Source organism: Coturnix japonica, chromosome 24, assembly GCF_001577835.2.
Source record: "Coturnix japonica isolate 7356 chromosome 24, Coturnix japonica 2.1, whole genome shotgun sequence".
NCBI lineage: Eukaryota > Metazoa > Chordata > Aves > Galliformes > Phasianidae > Coturnix > Coturnix japonica.
Window position 1 is genome coordinate 3,422,812 of NC_029539.1, and position 16,489 is coordinate 3,439,300.

The following is a 16,489-nucleotide window of genomic DNA, read 5'->3' on the forward strand; positions in this document are numbered from 1 at the left end:
CGATGTGTAAGGTGTAAGAATGGCTAAACAGGCGGCTGAAATTCATACAGCCTCAACTCCCGGCTGCTTGAAGACCTCGGGGCGAAACCATCCCCTTCCCCGGGGCTCCTCAGAACAAAAGAGGGAGGGAAGGCGAAGCGAGGAGGGGGAAGATGCTGGGTGCCCTGCTGACAACACGGGGCTCCAGCGGACAGACCCGGCGGGGCTCAGGCACTAAACGAGGAGCAGGCAAAGAGTTAACGCAGCGCCCTGCCTCCTCCGAGCACTGACATCACGGGGAGGGGGAGAACGCCGCCGCCACCGCCCCGCCCGGGAGGAGTGTGTGCGTGTGTGTGTGTGTGTGTGTGCGATCGGGCGGCGGTGCCCTGCAACCCGGGCAGCCCCCCGCCCCGCGGCCGGCCCCGCGACCCCCGCCCGGCCATGGAGCTCCTCGATCGGCCCTTCTCTTTCTCATCCGCCGCTTGAGCTCCTCCGCCGCCGCTCTACCCGGAGCCCCGGGAAGCGGAGGGCGGGCGGCGGGCGGGGGCTGCCGAGCCCCACCGCTGGAACCACGGCACCGCCGCGCTGCGCTCGGCGGCAGCAGCAGCAACAGCAGCAACCCGAGGAGGGCTCTCTTTATTTGTTTTGCCCCCTCCCCACCCCCAGCACTTTGCTTTTTCCTTATTATTTTTTGCCCCTTTCTCTCAACCGGAGGAAGGCATCGCGCTGCCCAGCAGCCCAAAGGGGCCCCACCGACCCCCGGGGACCCCGCGGATGTGCGAAGCTCTCCTCCGGCCGCCCTTCCTCCAGCCTCTGGCCGCACCGCCTTTTTATCCTCCTGCGCCTTTATTTTTAAGGTTTTTAAGCAAACCTGAGCGGCATCACCAGGGGCGGGGAGGGTGGGGGGCTCAGCCACGCTGCCACACCGTCCCTCGCCTATTTCTTCGAAGGAACTCTCATGGCTTCACAGCTGCAGACAAGTTGCCGTGCATCTTGGTGGACTATCGGAGTTTGCATCCTGGCGGCCGCGCTCTTTCCAGGTGAGTCGCTGCCGGCCGGTCCTCCCCTCTCCCCTCTCCCCTCCTCTTCCTCCCCCCCACCACGCCGGGATTGCGGGGCTCGGGGCGGCCCCCGAGGGCCGGGGGGGGGGGGGGGGAGAGGATGGGGTCTGCTTTTTGGAGTCGGCTTTTTGGGGTGCGCCTCTGGAGCAGGTGTGGAAGCATCTGCCTGAGGGTGGGAGAAAGCCGGGGACCGGTTTCATCCCGGAGAGGAACAAGATGATCGTTTGTTTTGGAAGCAGCTGCAGGCAGTGGGCTCCGGAGTGTTGGGAGCTAAGGCGGTTTGTTTGCTCTTTGGATCGAGCAGCGTCTAGCGAGGCACAGCAGGCAGCCTTCCCGGGAAGGGACCCGGTGAACACAGATGTTTCGGAAGGAGAGAAGGAGGTTTCAGCTGGCCCTGAAGAAATCTCCCCCCCCCCCTACTCAACACACACACACTTCCCACGGGCTCTTTGCAAAGGGGGGGGGGGGGGGGTGTTGGACTGCTGCCGCGTTTCAAACCTTCCTTTCGTTGCTTTTGTACTTGATTCTGCTTCCTCGAAAAGGAGCAGATGGGCAAAGATGGGGATCTGCAGCTCCCCGGTTCGCTGGAGCCCTCCCGGCTGTGTGTCCCCATCGGGGCTCGGCGCTGCCCCGAGCTATGGCACAGATGTTGGCATCGGATGGGTGACCCACTTCGTGAAGTGCCCTGGGGGGGGATGGGGAGAGGGTGCTCTTCTTCCTCTCCGGCGCCGAAGGGGTTAACTCCAGTCGGGAGGGCTGTCCGAGGCGTTCATACGGAAGGGTGACCAGCAGACTGGATTAAACAGCGCTGGTGAATGAACTAAGAAAGGAAAACTAAAGCTTTGCTTGCCTTTACGGGGCAGGGCTGGAGGTGACCGGGTCGGGAATGGTAGCGGCGGCCACATGTGCCACCCATGGGTGGTGATAAGGGACATTGAGTGCCTGCATGAGCCGGACGGCAGGACACGAGTGAGGGCAGGGTGGAATTGGAGCCCCTACCTCCTCAATTCGGGCTGGGGCAGCTTGTTGGATGAGCAGCTGGAATGGCTGCGCTGTGGGTTGAGAGGGCTGAGATAAAGGGCTGGCCGGGAGCGAACGGCATGGCCCGGGGTCCGTTGGTGCTTGCAAAGCCGGAGATTGAATCACACAGCACGTGGGAAATGGGCAGTGCATGGAGGCTGCACAGTGCAAGCAAAGCAAAGTGTGTGTGGGGGGAAATAGAGGTGAGGTGGGGGCTGGTCAAGAAACCAGGAAGAGTTTGTGAGAGAGGAAAGGTTAACAGTGAAGGGAATCCAGGTCTGGGTCTGCCTCCCTATTCCCAGGACAAAGGGATCGGCTGCGCGTTGCAAAAAGAGGCGGTGGAAGGGACAGCCTGGGGCTCCCTGTGCTCCCAGGCTCGGCTCTGCTCGTGGCAATGAGGCTTCCAGCTTCCCATACAGCTCTTCTCCTGGGTAGGAGCCTCCCTGCAGCCCTGTGTGATGCTCTGGGGGTGCAGCGCTGTTGCTCAGGATAACACAGAAGGGTTTCATCCTCCTCCAGCCCCTCTGAGAATACACAGGCAGTGATGGAGGGCATTTCACCTTGTCCTGTCCCAGGAGACTCCTTTTCCCTGCCAATTCTACTCCATTCTGTTAGTGGTCAGTCTCCTCTCCTGCTGCTCTGCAGTAGCCCCATAGTTTGTCTTGCACTGTCCCACTGGGTTAAGGCAGCAGTGCATCCAGCAGCGCCTTGCCATGCATAGGGGACAGGCAACACTGCAGGATCATCCTTCCTGACCCCACCAATGACCACTGAGTGCCCCACAGCCTGCATGGGTGAGGCTTTGGGCTGAGCTGCTGTCACAGTGGATGCAGCACCTCTGCAGGAATGGCTGCTACTCTGTTACGTATTGAATTCATTCATCTGTTCCATTCATCCGTGGGCTTATTTGTGCCATGGGTGCACCTAGAGCTGCACCACGGGCTCACAAGGGTGTGAGTGCTGTGCTGAGGCAGGTCGTTCCCAAAGAAGCTGAGGGTGTATATAGCAGAAGCTGGAAGGTATATGTATATATATGTAATATACCATGCTTCGTGTGCAGATGCCTGAGGGGGGAACTGAGGATTCTCTGTTATAAGTGAATTAGAAGCTGTGGATTCTTTATTTTCTTTCTTTTTGGTACATAGCAGCTGATAGGAGGAAGGCAGGAGGCACTGCCTGCTTCCTGGCAAACCCTCAGTGGCCCATCTAATCAGTGCCATTTCATTCGGTTCCCATCCACGTACACTACCTCCACCTTCCGACAATGTTAGCTTTCCTTCTGATAAGGAAATAAAAGTTCTCCGCTGTAAAACCCGTAACGAGGCCCTTACTGTGTCTTTAACGCCATCAACTCAATCAGCTGGAACGGATTGAGTGCAGGGTTCCATGCAAACCCGCTGCCAATTGGGTGCCAACTGAAGGCTGTGAGCATGAATGGGGGCTGCTGGCAAGGCAGAAACCCCTTTCCCCAGCTGATTCCCTCTGCACAGGGATAAATTGCTGTCTGCTGTCCCCAAGCCACCTCTTGGGCTTCTCGACTTTCATTGCAAAGTGCTTTGGGATCCTCAGCAGGGAGAGGTGCTTGTAAGCAGTGTTGGCTGCAGCAGCAGGGAGGGCTGCTTTGTGGGGAGCATCACTGCATGTCACTGCAGGATCTGGTTCAGCTTGTGCCCTGCAAAGCTGCTTTCACATCCCAGAGCAGCTTCCAGAAGGCAAAAAGTTGCCCGTGTTTTGCTCGGTCTTTGAGTTGTTGGTTGGTACATTTTCTTTGCCCTACCTGAAGCTCAGAACCAGCGACGTCAGGCTATTTCAGGAAGCAAAATGTGTCCTTTGCTGCTGTTTTCTCATTAAACTTCACTCACTGCCACAGAACCAACCTGTCGGGTTCTAACCTGGCCTGAAGTGTGAGCTCGTGGCTGTGTCAGCATGGGCGAGGTGACAGGAGCACGCTGAGCTCAAAGCTGTGGTGATGCTCCTTGCGGAGCTCCCAGCTCCGAGCACACACAGCCCTGTTTGCAAAGGGACGTGGTGGAGGAGCATTAGCAACGAGCTGGTGGCTGACGAGCCTCCAATGGTGGCAGAGCCCAAGGCATCTCTGAGCTGCAGCTGAGTTTGCAGGGAGGCTCCTGCAGGATCCTTTGGGCACTGTGCACAGCTGGGCTGAATCACAGAGGGAACCAGAAGAGCCGGTTGATGTGAGCTGCTTTCCCCCGTGCCCTCTGCTCTGGATGCTATGGCTGAGGACAGCCTGTTCCCACCAGCAGCACCACAGCAAAGATGGGGACAGCATCAGCCTTTGGGGAAGAGCAGAAGCTGTGAGCAATGCAAGGATGAGCTGCTGAGCCCTTACGTGGATAGCGAAGGTCCTCAGGAGCTCTGAGAAAAGGTCTGAGTCTTGCAACATCGTTGCTTAAGGTTGCGGTGGCTCTTGCTCAGGCTTTTTCCCAGGCTAGATAGCATGGTGCAAAGTGCAGAAATCAATGAGAGGGGGACAAAGGTACTCCAATCTGAGCACCCCATAGAGATGTTGTGTTCTTAATTCCATCAGATGAAATCAGGGCAGCTGCCATGCAGGGTGAGCTGCTGCTGCTGGAGCTGGGACCCAGTTTGCACTTGAGACACCTCCAGTATTAATTACCAGAACTCAGCCATCCCAGCACAGTGAATTCAGGCTCCCAAGCCCAGGTGAATGATATTTAACTAAAGCACAAACCCTCTCCTGCTCCCTCCCTTTGTTTTCCTCCTGGTTGCTGTTGCAGTGCAGATATCCTCTTGGCCTTTCGGTTTTCACTGCTTCTCCCAGGGAAGGTTCAGCCCAGGTGAGGAATGTGCTGCACACAGACGCACCTTTGCAGCCTGTTTTGCTCATTGCAGGGTAGAAACTCCTGTCCAAGCTGCTCAAACGGAGAGTTCTGACCCTTTGTGCTCTCTGGGTTAAAGTCTGCATTCCCACCTTTGGAGCCGTCATGCGCTTACAAAAGTGATAAAGAAAGACACCGTGTAGCACTGAGGGTTCCCATTTACCTTTCTGACTGCAGGAGACAGCAAAGTGACTCCGTCTGCTCCCAGCCATGCAGGAACATTACAGGACCCACAAATCACATCCCTGCCTCCAAGCAGCGGCAGGTACCAGATGGGCCACCTGGCTGTGAGACAGAAGGTGCTCCCAAGCCTGGTTAGTCACAAGCTCTGCCTCCATCTCCCTTCTCAGCATTCTCTCTACCTGGGAAAACCCCATTGTCAGACAGATCCCTGCTCTGTTTTTCCTTTCCCATGGAAGATCCATTCCTCCCCCTGTGCTGCTGTGGGGCATCCGGAGGCAGGGCCAGGCATGACAGCAGGGCCATGCAGCTGGATGCTCTGGGGACAGGCGAGCACAGCACAGGGCACAAAGGAGCATCTGTGTGAGGCTGGCACCCAACACCCCATGGCCACCTGAGAGCAAAACCAGCCTTGTTCCTGGGCCTGGCAGCAGAGGGGATGTGGCCACAGCATATAGTGCCCCTCTGGACCACGAGGTGTGCTGGGTGAGATGGGTTTGCTGACCCTAAGAGACATATCCCCAGCTGAGCACCTGTGTTTGAGGGCCTTCCTGCCCTGGAGGAAGTGTTAAGGATGAGTAATCAAAGGCAGTTTAGGGGCTGTATAAATGCACAGAGGAAAAAGATCTCTGCTGCTCCAAGGAGGTCGGAGCTCACAGGATGCCCTTGCGTTGCCTATGTCACCCTACCCAGTTAGCCAAGGCGTGTGTCATTTGAGAAGCAGTGTTGTTTTAAGGGCTGGAACAGAAGGCAGCAGCCAGAGTTTGGCTTTGTACAGCAGGGACAGCAGCAGGAGCTGCTCATTGCTGGGGCTGCTCATGTTCTTCCCTTTATCAGCACCGAGCTGCAGAATGGGGCATCTTCAGCAAGCAGGGGAGAGCTGAGGCTGTGCCCATGTATGGTCATTAGGGATCAGGGATATGTCGCATAGCAGCATCCCTGCCATCTTATAATTCACATCAGCTGCTTGTTTCCATGGGACCCCAGACCCCTCTTGGCTATGCTGACTGGGTGCTGGCAGGCTGAGCGCTGCACCCCATCCTTTGCCTTCATCCTTCTCCACCCCGAGTCCTTCTGGGAGCTGGCCTACAAGAGAATGATGCTGGTTAAGAATGAATCCTCCAGGGCTGATATTTCCAGTTATCACTCTATAGAAAGAATATTCCTTCTCTCTTCGCGTGGCAGGAACAGACTTTCAGAACCGTATCCTGCTTTTTAAATACTCTTTTTGCCTGTGGTGTAAATACTAAAAATGTGGGGTTATGTTGGGCTTTTTTTTCCCCTCTCTCTTCCCTTTCTGCTGGAGTTTAAATATATCGCTAGCCTGGGGAGGTGCATCTCTCAGTGAGATTTATAACGGCTGCTCTCAAGTGATGTGGAAAATGAGCCTCCCTCTGCCCCATCCTTCCTGGCACCTTCCAAGAATTTATTTCCTTTATTTGCCTGAGCCTAAGAATACTTAAAGGCTGCATCTCCGCCCAAGCACTCTAATTATTTAAGTTTTGTTTATGGCCAGCCTCTAGAGAGGCGAGTAGGTCAGATCCCTGCCTCCTTGGGTAGTTCAGCCCTGCATTAGTGCTTTGTTGTAATGATCAACAAATCACAGGTCCATCACCACTGTGCATCAGCCTGGCTCTGTGAATTGGCTTGAGCTTACAGGGCAGGAGATGCAGCAGGGTGTGGGATGGGGCTGAGAGTTGGGGGCTTCTGCCCTTGGGATGCAGCAGGACAGGAGGAGGACCTGTGTGTAGCTGAGTATCTTGGGAACCAGCCTAGGAGATGAGCTGTAGCAGCAAGTTTTGCTTCATAACCTGTGCGATGGGATGTGCTGCAAACCTGCGGTGTGGAGTGAGTTTGTCAGGACTCAGCTTCATCTCCTAGTGATATAACTCAGCTGGGAAGGGTGAGGATGGAGAGAGGGAAGGAAGGAGGAAGGAGTTCCCCTCTTGTAGCTCCTCAAGGTCAACTCTAGGCACACTCTGTGCAGATGCTGCCTGTGCAGATGCTGTCTCAGCTCTACCCTCTCTGTGGCTGAGGGGGTGGACTCCGATTCGCAGCTTGGCTACTATTGATCTGAGGCCTTTCACTGGTTCTATATTCGCTTCTGAAACATAAAGCTAAAAGCATCCTTTTTAGCTCTCTGTCTGTTCTGTGCTCTCGGTGTCCCGGTGCCTGCAGAGCACCTCTCACATGGGGAAACAGGAGGATGTGGAGCCACAACGCTGCACTTCCACTGGCGTGAATCAGCTTTTACTTCAAGGGAAAGCTTGGCCTGGAGGTGATGGCAAAGGCAGGCTGCACTCCGAAGGGCTGCCAGCACTTCTTGGCTTTGCCACACACTCCCTGGAATACCCTTGGCCAGCTCCCTTCACCTCCACGTGCCTTTCCTCTCTGCTCTGCTCACATTGCCACCCATCTGTATGTACCTTGGTCTGTTGGCTTCCCTGCCTGGTTTCTGCTCATTTGGTATCTGGGTCACTTCTGGTTTGCAGTCATTATCTGGCGAGGGGGGTGAAGGCAGGTGAAGGGTGTTTGCTGGGAATCCATGCTGTAAAAAGGAAGGGTGGGTGGCTCTTGGTGCAGCCCCCCCCTGCCCTAGCACGGCACTGGGTGTTATTATAGCAGCCAGCCAGGATGGAGAGAGAGATGGTGGGTGTAAAGTTCAATAATTGTTAATTATTACCCACAGTTCCCACGAGACTTTCTGGCTTTAAAATAAAAACCCAAACCCACACAAAACAATGGAACTTCTCTTTTGCAAAGGTGTTTTGTGGCACATTTGTCACTGTCCTGGCTACGCTGAGTTCCTATCTCGCTGCCTCCGTTCTGCCTCCAATGGGATTAATAAAGAGCTGCTGGAGAGTATCTTATCTCGGGCTGAATAATGTTTGTAATGCAGGGAGGGGAGGCAGCTTTGATCCGGGAAATAAAATAGGGAAAAAAAAAGAGAAGGGCCATTGGGGTGGGGGGTGCGGGCGGGCAGGGCTGTGCGTGGGAAGCTGGCACAGCAGAGCTGCACCCAACCTGTTCTGCAGAGCTGTGGGTTAGGGCTTGCCGGGCTGGGGAAGAAAGGGTTGGAGTAGCTCCAGGGCTGCTGGGGGCTGTGTGCTTCCCTCTGACAGGGGGGTTCTGGCTGTGGGAGGCTGTTCTTAAGGGTTGGTGGTGGAGGAGCACAAAGAGTTGGGCTTGGGAGCTGCTGGTCGCTTCTCAGCTGGGGGAAAGCATCACCTGGAGCATCACTGAGCTGCAGCCTCCCAAGGGGTCTGGACCCAAAATGAACTGAAAACAAAACCAAACCAAACAAAATACAATAATGAGGGATGCTGCGGGCATCCAGCAAACCGAGCTGCAGATCCACCCCCTGCTCTCCCCCCCCACCCCCTCCTCCTGCTCCCAGCCACAGCCGCATCCCGGCTGGCAGCAGCGGTTGCCCGCAGGCAGGGCCACACCTGGGAGGCAGGAGGGGCCCGGCTCTTCTCACGGGTGTGGGCTGGGAGCCGGTTGAGCCGGGCTGGGCCCCCCCCTGAGGCCAGGATCCTTGTCAGCCTGAGCCAAGGCCATAGGAACAGAGAGCAGGGGGAGTGGGCTCAGCTCTGAGCATCCCCCAAGCAAAAGATGGATCCTGTCTCAGGAGTAGAGGGGACCTCTGTCATGGTCTGTTTGTCTGTTCCAAAGCCCCATGTGGACAATTAATCCATGGAGAGATTAGCGCTGAGTTTGCTCTTCACCACCCCGCCTGCTCAGGATGAATCCATATGGAGAGGATGCTTTGCAACGCCTTGAAACGTGGGGTGATGTTTGGTGATGCTCTATGGGTTTGTAAGCACCTGAAGCTGGGGAAATCCAAGCCATGAACACTCAGTGGGTGCCACCCTACATCTGTGCCCTCCCCATCCTGCAGGGCCACAATGGGGTGATGCTGTGCAGACATCGTGCCGTGGCCAAAGGATGACATCCCTGTCCCCTGGGTGCTCACTCCCCACGCCGTGCTGCTCCCCCTCCATGGGGCTTCGGCCACCCAGCACCATCTGTTCATTTTCGGCCCACTGTCATGGCAACGGGGTGGCTTGAGACGAGCTGCAGCTGGGGGAACGCTGGGAAAGAAAGCACACAAGCAGGGAGAAGTCTTCCTTTTCCTGGGCAGAAATGAAAGGGAAGAGGGATGGGAATGGCCACGCAATCTCAGAGGTCACCGAAGCTGAACCCATGGGATATGGGGTTGATTCTGACGTGTCGGTGCTCACGCTCAGCCCGGACGGTGGGAGCAAGATTTGGGGTTTGCTGCATTCGGGCCCCTCCTCTCCCCATGCAAAACTTGTGGTTGCATGGGAACATTCTGCAGGTGGGCAAGTGCAGGCTGGCATGGATTGGGATGAGCTTCCCCACGGCCAGGGAGGCTCAGCCCAGCCCCCTGCTTTGCCTTTGAGGGTTGGGCTTTGGGGAGGGTCAATGCTCAAAGCACGATGCTCCTGGTCTGCCTCGCTAAGCCCAGGATAAAGGATGAGCCCAGAGAAAGGGGCTGGCTGCTGTTTGTGTATGGATGTGAGTCTGTGTATAATCCAGGTGGAAACGGCTTTTAAAAAGCAAACAGAAGAGGAAGCAACAAATTACTATCTGCTTGTAGACAGGAAGATCTGGGCTAACGTGTGACAGATGAAAATGCAGCCTGACAGATTGACAGACATGTTTTCGTGCTACTTTAGCATCCTTACAGAAACAGAAGATAATTCAGCTTGCACAGGAGCTCGTTAGGTCACCTACCTCCCCAATGAAGTGGATGGGTGTGCTCTGCCCTTCTTCCAAACCCAGCGCTGGTGCATATAAGCAGCAAACAGGAGCTGCAAGCGTAAGCCTGGGGCATTCAAGTGCCTGCAGGCTGCAAGTGGGTTCTCTGTCTTTTGCTGGCTGTGTTGCACCCAGGGCACGAGGAGGTGTCTGAGGTCAGAGCTGCTTGCAGACAGCCTCGGTGGGAAGCAGACAATCAGCCTTGCAGCCCTGGTGAGCACAGAGCTGGCCTCAAATCACTTTTTCCCTCCTCTCAAAGCCCAGATCCAGGGCTGAATGTCACCTCACGACTTACCAGCGCTCATCCCAATTTCTATTTGCAGTATCAGTGCCCTTTTCCCACTGGCTCTGCCCTCCGTACAGTGGGGAATCAGCACATTCTGGGCTTGAAGTTTCTCCCAGATTTATGAGCTTGCTCTTCACCTTGAGATTAAGGCTGCCTTGCCCCGAGACAGCTCTGAAACCCAAAACACCGATTGCTGACTCAAGCAAACACCATTGATCCTCCAGCAAGTCCAAATTCTTCCTTTTCTCTTTATTTTTAGGCCACGGGTTGTTGAGGTGCTGTTGTTGGCCTTACTGTGTTTCCCTTTTCCTGTGCAGACAAGAGGCCCAAAATATTCCAAGCAAGATCAATGTGGCTTTAAAAGAGCCCTTCGGTAGAGATGCTGCTTCCTTGCCAGAGACCAACAAAAAAACACCAAAAACACACACCCCCACCTCTCAGTTTCCTCTCCCCTTGAAAAGCAATGCTCTTTAATTGGCTTTTAATCTGAGGAAGATGAGAGCTGTTTGCATTGAATTGGTAATAGGGGGATAATATCTTACCCTGAGTGATGGGTTATTTGATCTCGGCGCATCAGAAACCTGAGTGTATGTTTGTGAAATGGGGGGGGAGGGATGGGGTTGGCTGGGGGCCCAACCAGGAGCACAGCTGCTTTCTTATTCCCAATCATAATTAGAAATAAGATGGGGAACAATCACCGTTTGTCCTGTTGCTCCAGGGCATCAAATGACACTGGGAAGCCTGGGGGAAAGCCTTCAAAGTTGGCACGGAGCACGAGAGGGGTGGTACCATTACCTAGCTGTTAATGGGACAAAGAGGAGTGCTGCAGCCTGGCTGGGTCACTGCAGATGGACTTGGGTTTGCAAGGAATGGGCAGTTTGGGACTTGGGGCATTGGGTTGGGTTGCAAGGAATGGGCTGTCTTAGCCTGCAGCATTAGTTTGGCTTTGGTTCCCATTCATGTGTCTGTCCACACTGCCACCACCCAGGGCTAAGCAAGGGCATCCACATGGACTTATGCATCCCTAAAGTCACTCTCAAGCCACTGCTGGTCCCACACTGGGCTTTGAGAAGGGGACGAAAGGCACATAAATCAGAGAGCCACCAAACTGATGCAGCGGGATCCAAAGAGGCGACCATTGACGTCAGCAGCCCACGGATGGGGCTGTCTGCAGCTCAGCCACGCGCTCCTGGAGAGCTGCACCCACAGTCAGGGCCCCGAGTGCTGAGCCCAATGAAACGTGTGCTGAAATGCCTCCTGGCTTCATGCTGACTCAGGCACACATGGGAAACTTGCTGGTGTGGACAACACCGCCCGTCGCCGGATAGGTTTGTTTGGTTTGCAGCTGCCTTTGGAGCAGTAAATAGCTGTGCATGTTGCTTGTGGTCTGAATGAAGCAGTTAATATTTAATCGGAGGCCTTCGGTTGGTTGGCAAAGCGTAAAAACCCACTATTGTTGTTTTTTAGGACCCAACAAGCTCAGGGCCAGTTTGTAATTAATTGGTTATTTTAAGATAGCAGCGTGCTGCTTAGTGACAGGCTTTCTAAACACCTCTTTTCCCAGCAAACCACCTTAAAAAACACCCAAGCATCTGAAGTGACTGGCACCCAGCAGGAGAAACAGTATTTATACAAGAGGTGCTATCCGCATTCACTCCTCCTTCTCAGGGTCTTATTGCAGGTCTGCACACACGGTTGGGTTCTGCTCTATGGCACCAAGGAGGGATATCATTCATGCAGCAGGGGCTGGTTTTGCTAGCAGGTCCTCCCTCTGGTTCTGCTGGTACAGGGCATCCAGGCCCTTTGTTGCTGCCATCTCCCCATGGAGAGCTTTAATTCTGCCATCATCAACACCAGCACCTACACTTGGGCTCTATGGCTGGGCCAGCTGGATGGCTGCTTTGCTTTCGGTCCACAAAAAGAGAGAGCACCTTCTGTGCTCATCCAAAGTGAGCACTGCATTAGCAGAGCTCGCTCCCAGCCCTTCGCCCCCCTGCATTGCGCAGCCAACGTTTCTCCCATGCACAACGTTTCCTTGTTGACTGCGGGAATTTGGCAATCCTTGGGGATCTCCAGTTTATTTTGCAACACGAGGCCTTTGGATCATTATCCCTTGAGAACAAGCAGCGGGATGGCCAAAGCTTTGCCAGCTGGTGTTTTTGGTGTGTAGGAGGGCATGGCTTGTTTGCAAAGAGGGACCAAGCAGCAGCACGTCAGCTCCGTTTCCTGCTGATCAGAACATCACGCCTGCTAAAAAGCAGTGACTGGATGAGGTCAGGGAGTCCAGCCGTCCACCTCCAGGGGCCAGCGCCTTGTCAGGTCTTGTTGCTGATGGAGCAGGGCACTGCGTGCTGAGCTGATGTTGGATGGTTGTGCAAAGGTGGGGCCTTTGCTTCTGCCCCACTGATATAGCACTGGTGCCAGTCAGCTGCCATGGGATACCAAAGGAGAAGCAGATGAGGTCCTTTCCATGCCCTGAAGGGCACATGGGATGGATTTCTTCCATCCTGCACCTTGCAGTGCCATATGGGATGCTGGGTGCAGGATGCAGCCCATCCTACACAGCACGTGGGGATGCAGGAGGGGTTAATTCCGTGCCGGAGCATCCTTTGTTCGGGTCGGGCCACTGAGGGATGGGAGGGGAGAACTCGGGAGCGAACAGCACAAAACTGCACACGTCCGCGCTTTACGATGCTGATTTTCAGTTCCAACAGCTGTTTCCATTTGGAACGAGCAGCACTCCGGCTCGGTGGAAGTCAATTAAAAATCAAACCGAGGGAGCAAGACCGGTGTAAGGAGCCCAGCGACGCTCCATCGGCCATAAAAGTTGTGTCCTTTCAAGCCTGGATTTTCACTTCCATTTGCCACAGGCGGTGGGATCTGATCGGAGAGCTTATTAGCATAGAAATGCTGTTGGTTGCTCCGCATTCCTGGCCCCGGTGCTTTGTTCCTGCTCACGGCGTGAGCCGCGATCAAACCTCCTCCCCTGCACCGCCTCATCCCCTGCACGGCTATGGGGTGCGGGGGGAGGGGGAGAGGATGGGGAGGAGAAGGGGGGATGGGGATGGAAGTGATGAGAACGGAGATATGAGGGGATGAGAATGGGGCTGGGATGGGGGAAGGGATGATGATGATGAAGATGGGAGCAGGGGTGAGGAGGGGGATGGGATGGTGGGTGGGGATGATAAAGATGATGAGGATGGGGGTAGGGACGCGGAGGGGGATGAGATGATGGAGATAGGGTTGAGATAGGGATGATGAGGGTGGGGATGCAGAGGGAGGTGGGGATGAAGATGATGAGGGTGGGGAGTCGGGATGAAGGTGATGAGCTGGTGGGGGTAGGGATGAGGGTGGGGCTGCGGGGGCTGCTGTGACACCGCTGACCGAGCCGGGGTGGGGGGAGGGTTGGTCCTGGTGCCCCCGCGGATTAGCCAGCAGACATCTGCAGGGAGAGGGGAAGGGGGCAGGGAAGAGCTGCTGCTGCCTTTTGTTGTTGCTTCCCTGCGGTATGTGGCCTGAATATAGGTCGCCTATTGCACAATGGGTCGTGGCCATCTTTAGGGGATTCGCCTCTGTTTTGCTGAAGCAACGAGGGGGGAAAGCTTTGGCTTAGTGCTGCAGCAGGTGGATGTAATGGTCCCCTTGTGCACGGTTTGATCAGTAGTTTGGTTATTGATAAGACTTCTGCAATCAAATTGCTCTTCATCCTGCTCCAACCACATGTTATGGGTGAGAAACCCCATGTCTTTCTGCCTCTATTTTTGCCAACAAGACATTGCTAGCTGGGTGGGGAGGTACAGGGTCATGCAGGGGATGTGCTAGGAGCAGACCTGATGGAGCACAGTAGGATCTCCAGGTTCCTCCCCTTCCTGCTCCTCTGCAGTCCTGGCTGGATGGGAAGCAGCTCAGGTCCTCGCAGCATCAAAACGGGGAGAGCAGATTCCTCCCATGCAACAAACACACAGCTGGGTTAGCACTGCTCCCTCTCACCTCCCTGCAGCCACATCCATTGGTCGGCATCATTTCCTAGGGATGCTCAGGAGCTTTATGGGCTGCAAGATGGGCTTCCAGCTGCTGCAACCCTCACATTCCTTCATACCCACTCCTGGTAACGCGTGATTTAACAAGAGGATGGACAGAGTCCTGCAGTCCCCTGGGGTGCCAAAATGTGCTGATGAATCCCTTGGCTTCAGCCCCTGGTATTATCAATGAGAAAGCTGTTTATCCTCCATGCACAGCACCGTCCAAACTCTTGGTTCATTTCCTTCATCACCTTGAGTGCATCGAGGCCTGGGACTCTATTGAATAATCTATTTGAGCAGTGGTTCAAAGGTTTCACAGCATCTCGGCGAGGTTTTGTAGGCTGTGCCCATTAACTTCCCTGCAGCCCTCAACATCTTTTGCTCTGTTACTACATGATAGAAAACCAAAACGAAGGCAGCGGATTGAGATCAGTTTTCAAACAAGCTCTGTGTGCGCTGCAAGGGTCCTTGGGGCTGATCCTTCCTCAGCAGGCAGCAGCAAACAAAGGCATTCGGGCTCTTTGATGAGGAAGGGCTCTGGTGGTGCTTTTAGATGCCGGACATCTTCACAATCAGTGTTTATGCTGTGCAGACGTTTCACTGCAGGGTCAGTAGGGAAGAGGAGGGAGAAGGCACTTCTGCTACACTGAGCAGCTGCACAGAGAGCCCTGGGCTGTGCTCAGTGCAACACAGCCCCACTGACTGCATGCTCCAGCCTCAGCTCCCACAACCAGCAGGGGTTTGTTGCTCAGAACAAAGCTGTGCTGTAACACAGGTGGAAGTCAGCAAGCAGATGAGCTCTGTTTGCATCAGATTCTCCTGGTCCCGCTGTTAATGATGTTTACCAGCACCTCAAATTGCTGATATCTGGTTGCAGAAAGCAGAGGACAGTTTGAAATGTGATGGACTGGGTGCAGCAGGTGTTGCTGAGCACATCACCCAACACTGCACTTTAATTCCCACCCAACAGAGCACTTTAATGCTTTGGAGGAGCATTTTGATTCATCCAAAGCAGCCAGTGCATCCTGAGCCCCACTGCTGCTGGTCGAACCCAGATTGGGAAGCACAAGGGCAAGGCAGGACACGAGGACCTGCTGCTGTTTGTAGGTTTAGGGTGCTGTGCTCCAGCTGTCACACAGCCAAGCTCACATGATGGAGCCCCAGCACTGCTCCGCAGCTCCAGGAAGGTTTCTCATTTCTGGGTTGGGCTTCTCTTTTGGCTGCTTTATTTACAGGGGAATAAGTGACACAATCTTCTGCCTTGGGAGGGAGGAGAAGGGCTGATCCACATCTTTGCTGCTGCAATCAGCGTGGCCAGTTCCCAAGATTGGGAGCAGCATGGTGGGGTGTCAGACCCCGCTCTGCCTACAGGGAAGGCATGTTCTGGTGGAGCAAAGCTGAGCACACTATAAACCCCATCACATCCCAGTGTGTCAGCCCTCTCCTTCCTCTCTTTCTCTCAACGCTTCCTGGAGCCCATTGCTATGAGCAGGCACACTCCAGCTGCAGCTTCCTCCCTTCCTGTTCTCTGTGCACCACGCTGGCTTGCTCAATATCCCTTGTTCATTGCAGCAGCCCTCGGTCTGCAGCTCCCTGCTCTGCCTCTCCCTGTATTTCACACCTCGCATCCTTATTTGCTTGCTTTTGGGTAATCCAGTGCTATGGGGATGAGGAGTGAGCGTGGGAGAAAAGGGCCCATAGATGAAATACTCTGAGTGGGGAAAATTGCCACGTTTGCTAATGCTGTAAAGGAGGCAGCCTTTTCTCAAGCCCTGGGGTGGATATGTAAGCAATAAAGAAGGAAAAAGCCACTAGAAGTGAGAGCCGCCAAGCTGACAGCCCCAGCAAGCTAAAACCTGCCTGGCAAGGAGGCTCATTGGGGAGCAGGAAGGGGCAGGTTCCCAACCCAACCAGCTCAACATAGGCTCTTTCTCATGGTATGGGAGCCTCAGTTTTCCAAGGAGAGCCATATCTGGAAAGGAGCTCAGCTCCCAGCCCTGCACCATCACTATGGGCTGCTCCACTGAGAGCCCCCCTGCTCACTCACAGCTCCCTGGGCTCACCTGGCTCCCAGCTGGAGCTGCACTATGGTGGTCCATAAGAGCAGGTTCCTTCCAGCACTGTGCCAGGGCTCCTTGTGCACTGCTGCAGAAAGCCCATTAGAAAAGGAAGCAGGGAGGATGCCTTGTTAATGGGCATTTTTTCCTTTGTGCAGCCCAGAGCATCACCCTACCAGTTCCAAAGTCATCATGCTTAGCCCCTGCTGGGGCTGCAGGAGGGAAGAGCAATGGTTCT

The 16,489-nt window shown here is 54.8% G+C and overlaps 1 protein-coding gene across 3 annotated transcripts in view; it reads left to right on the top strand.

Annotated features, from left to right (window-relative positions):
* The first annotated feature begins 289 nt into the window (after window positions 1-289).
* NECTIN1 (nectin cell adhesion molecule 1) overlaps window positions 290-16,489 on the top strand; it is a 68,179-nt gene continuing 51,979 nt past the window's right edge. The window contains exon 1 of one of the 3 annotated variants that reach the window (XM_032449056.1): window positions 290-1,019. In XM_032449056.1, the coding sequence (XP_032304947.1) occupies window positions 938-1,019 (82 nt within the window). In that variant the 5' untranslated portion in view covers window positions 290-937. The remainder of the gene's footprint in view (window positions 1,020-16,489) is intronic. The other 2 variants (XM_032449057.1, XM_015884073.2) reach the window with 2 other exon arrangements.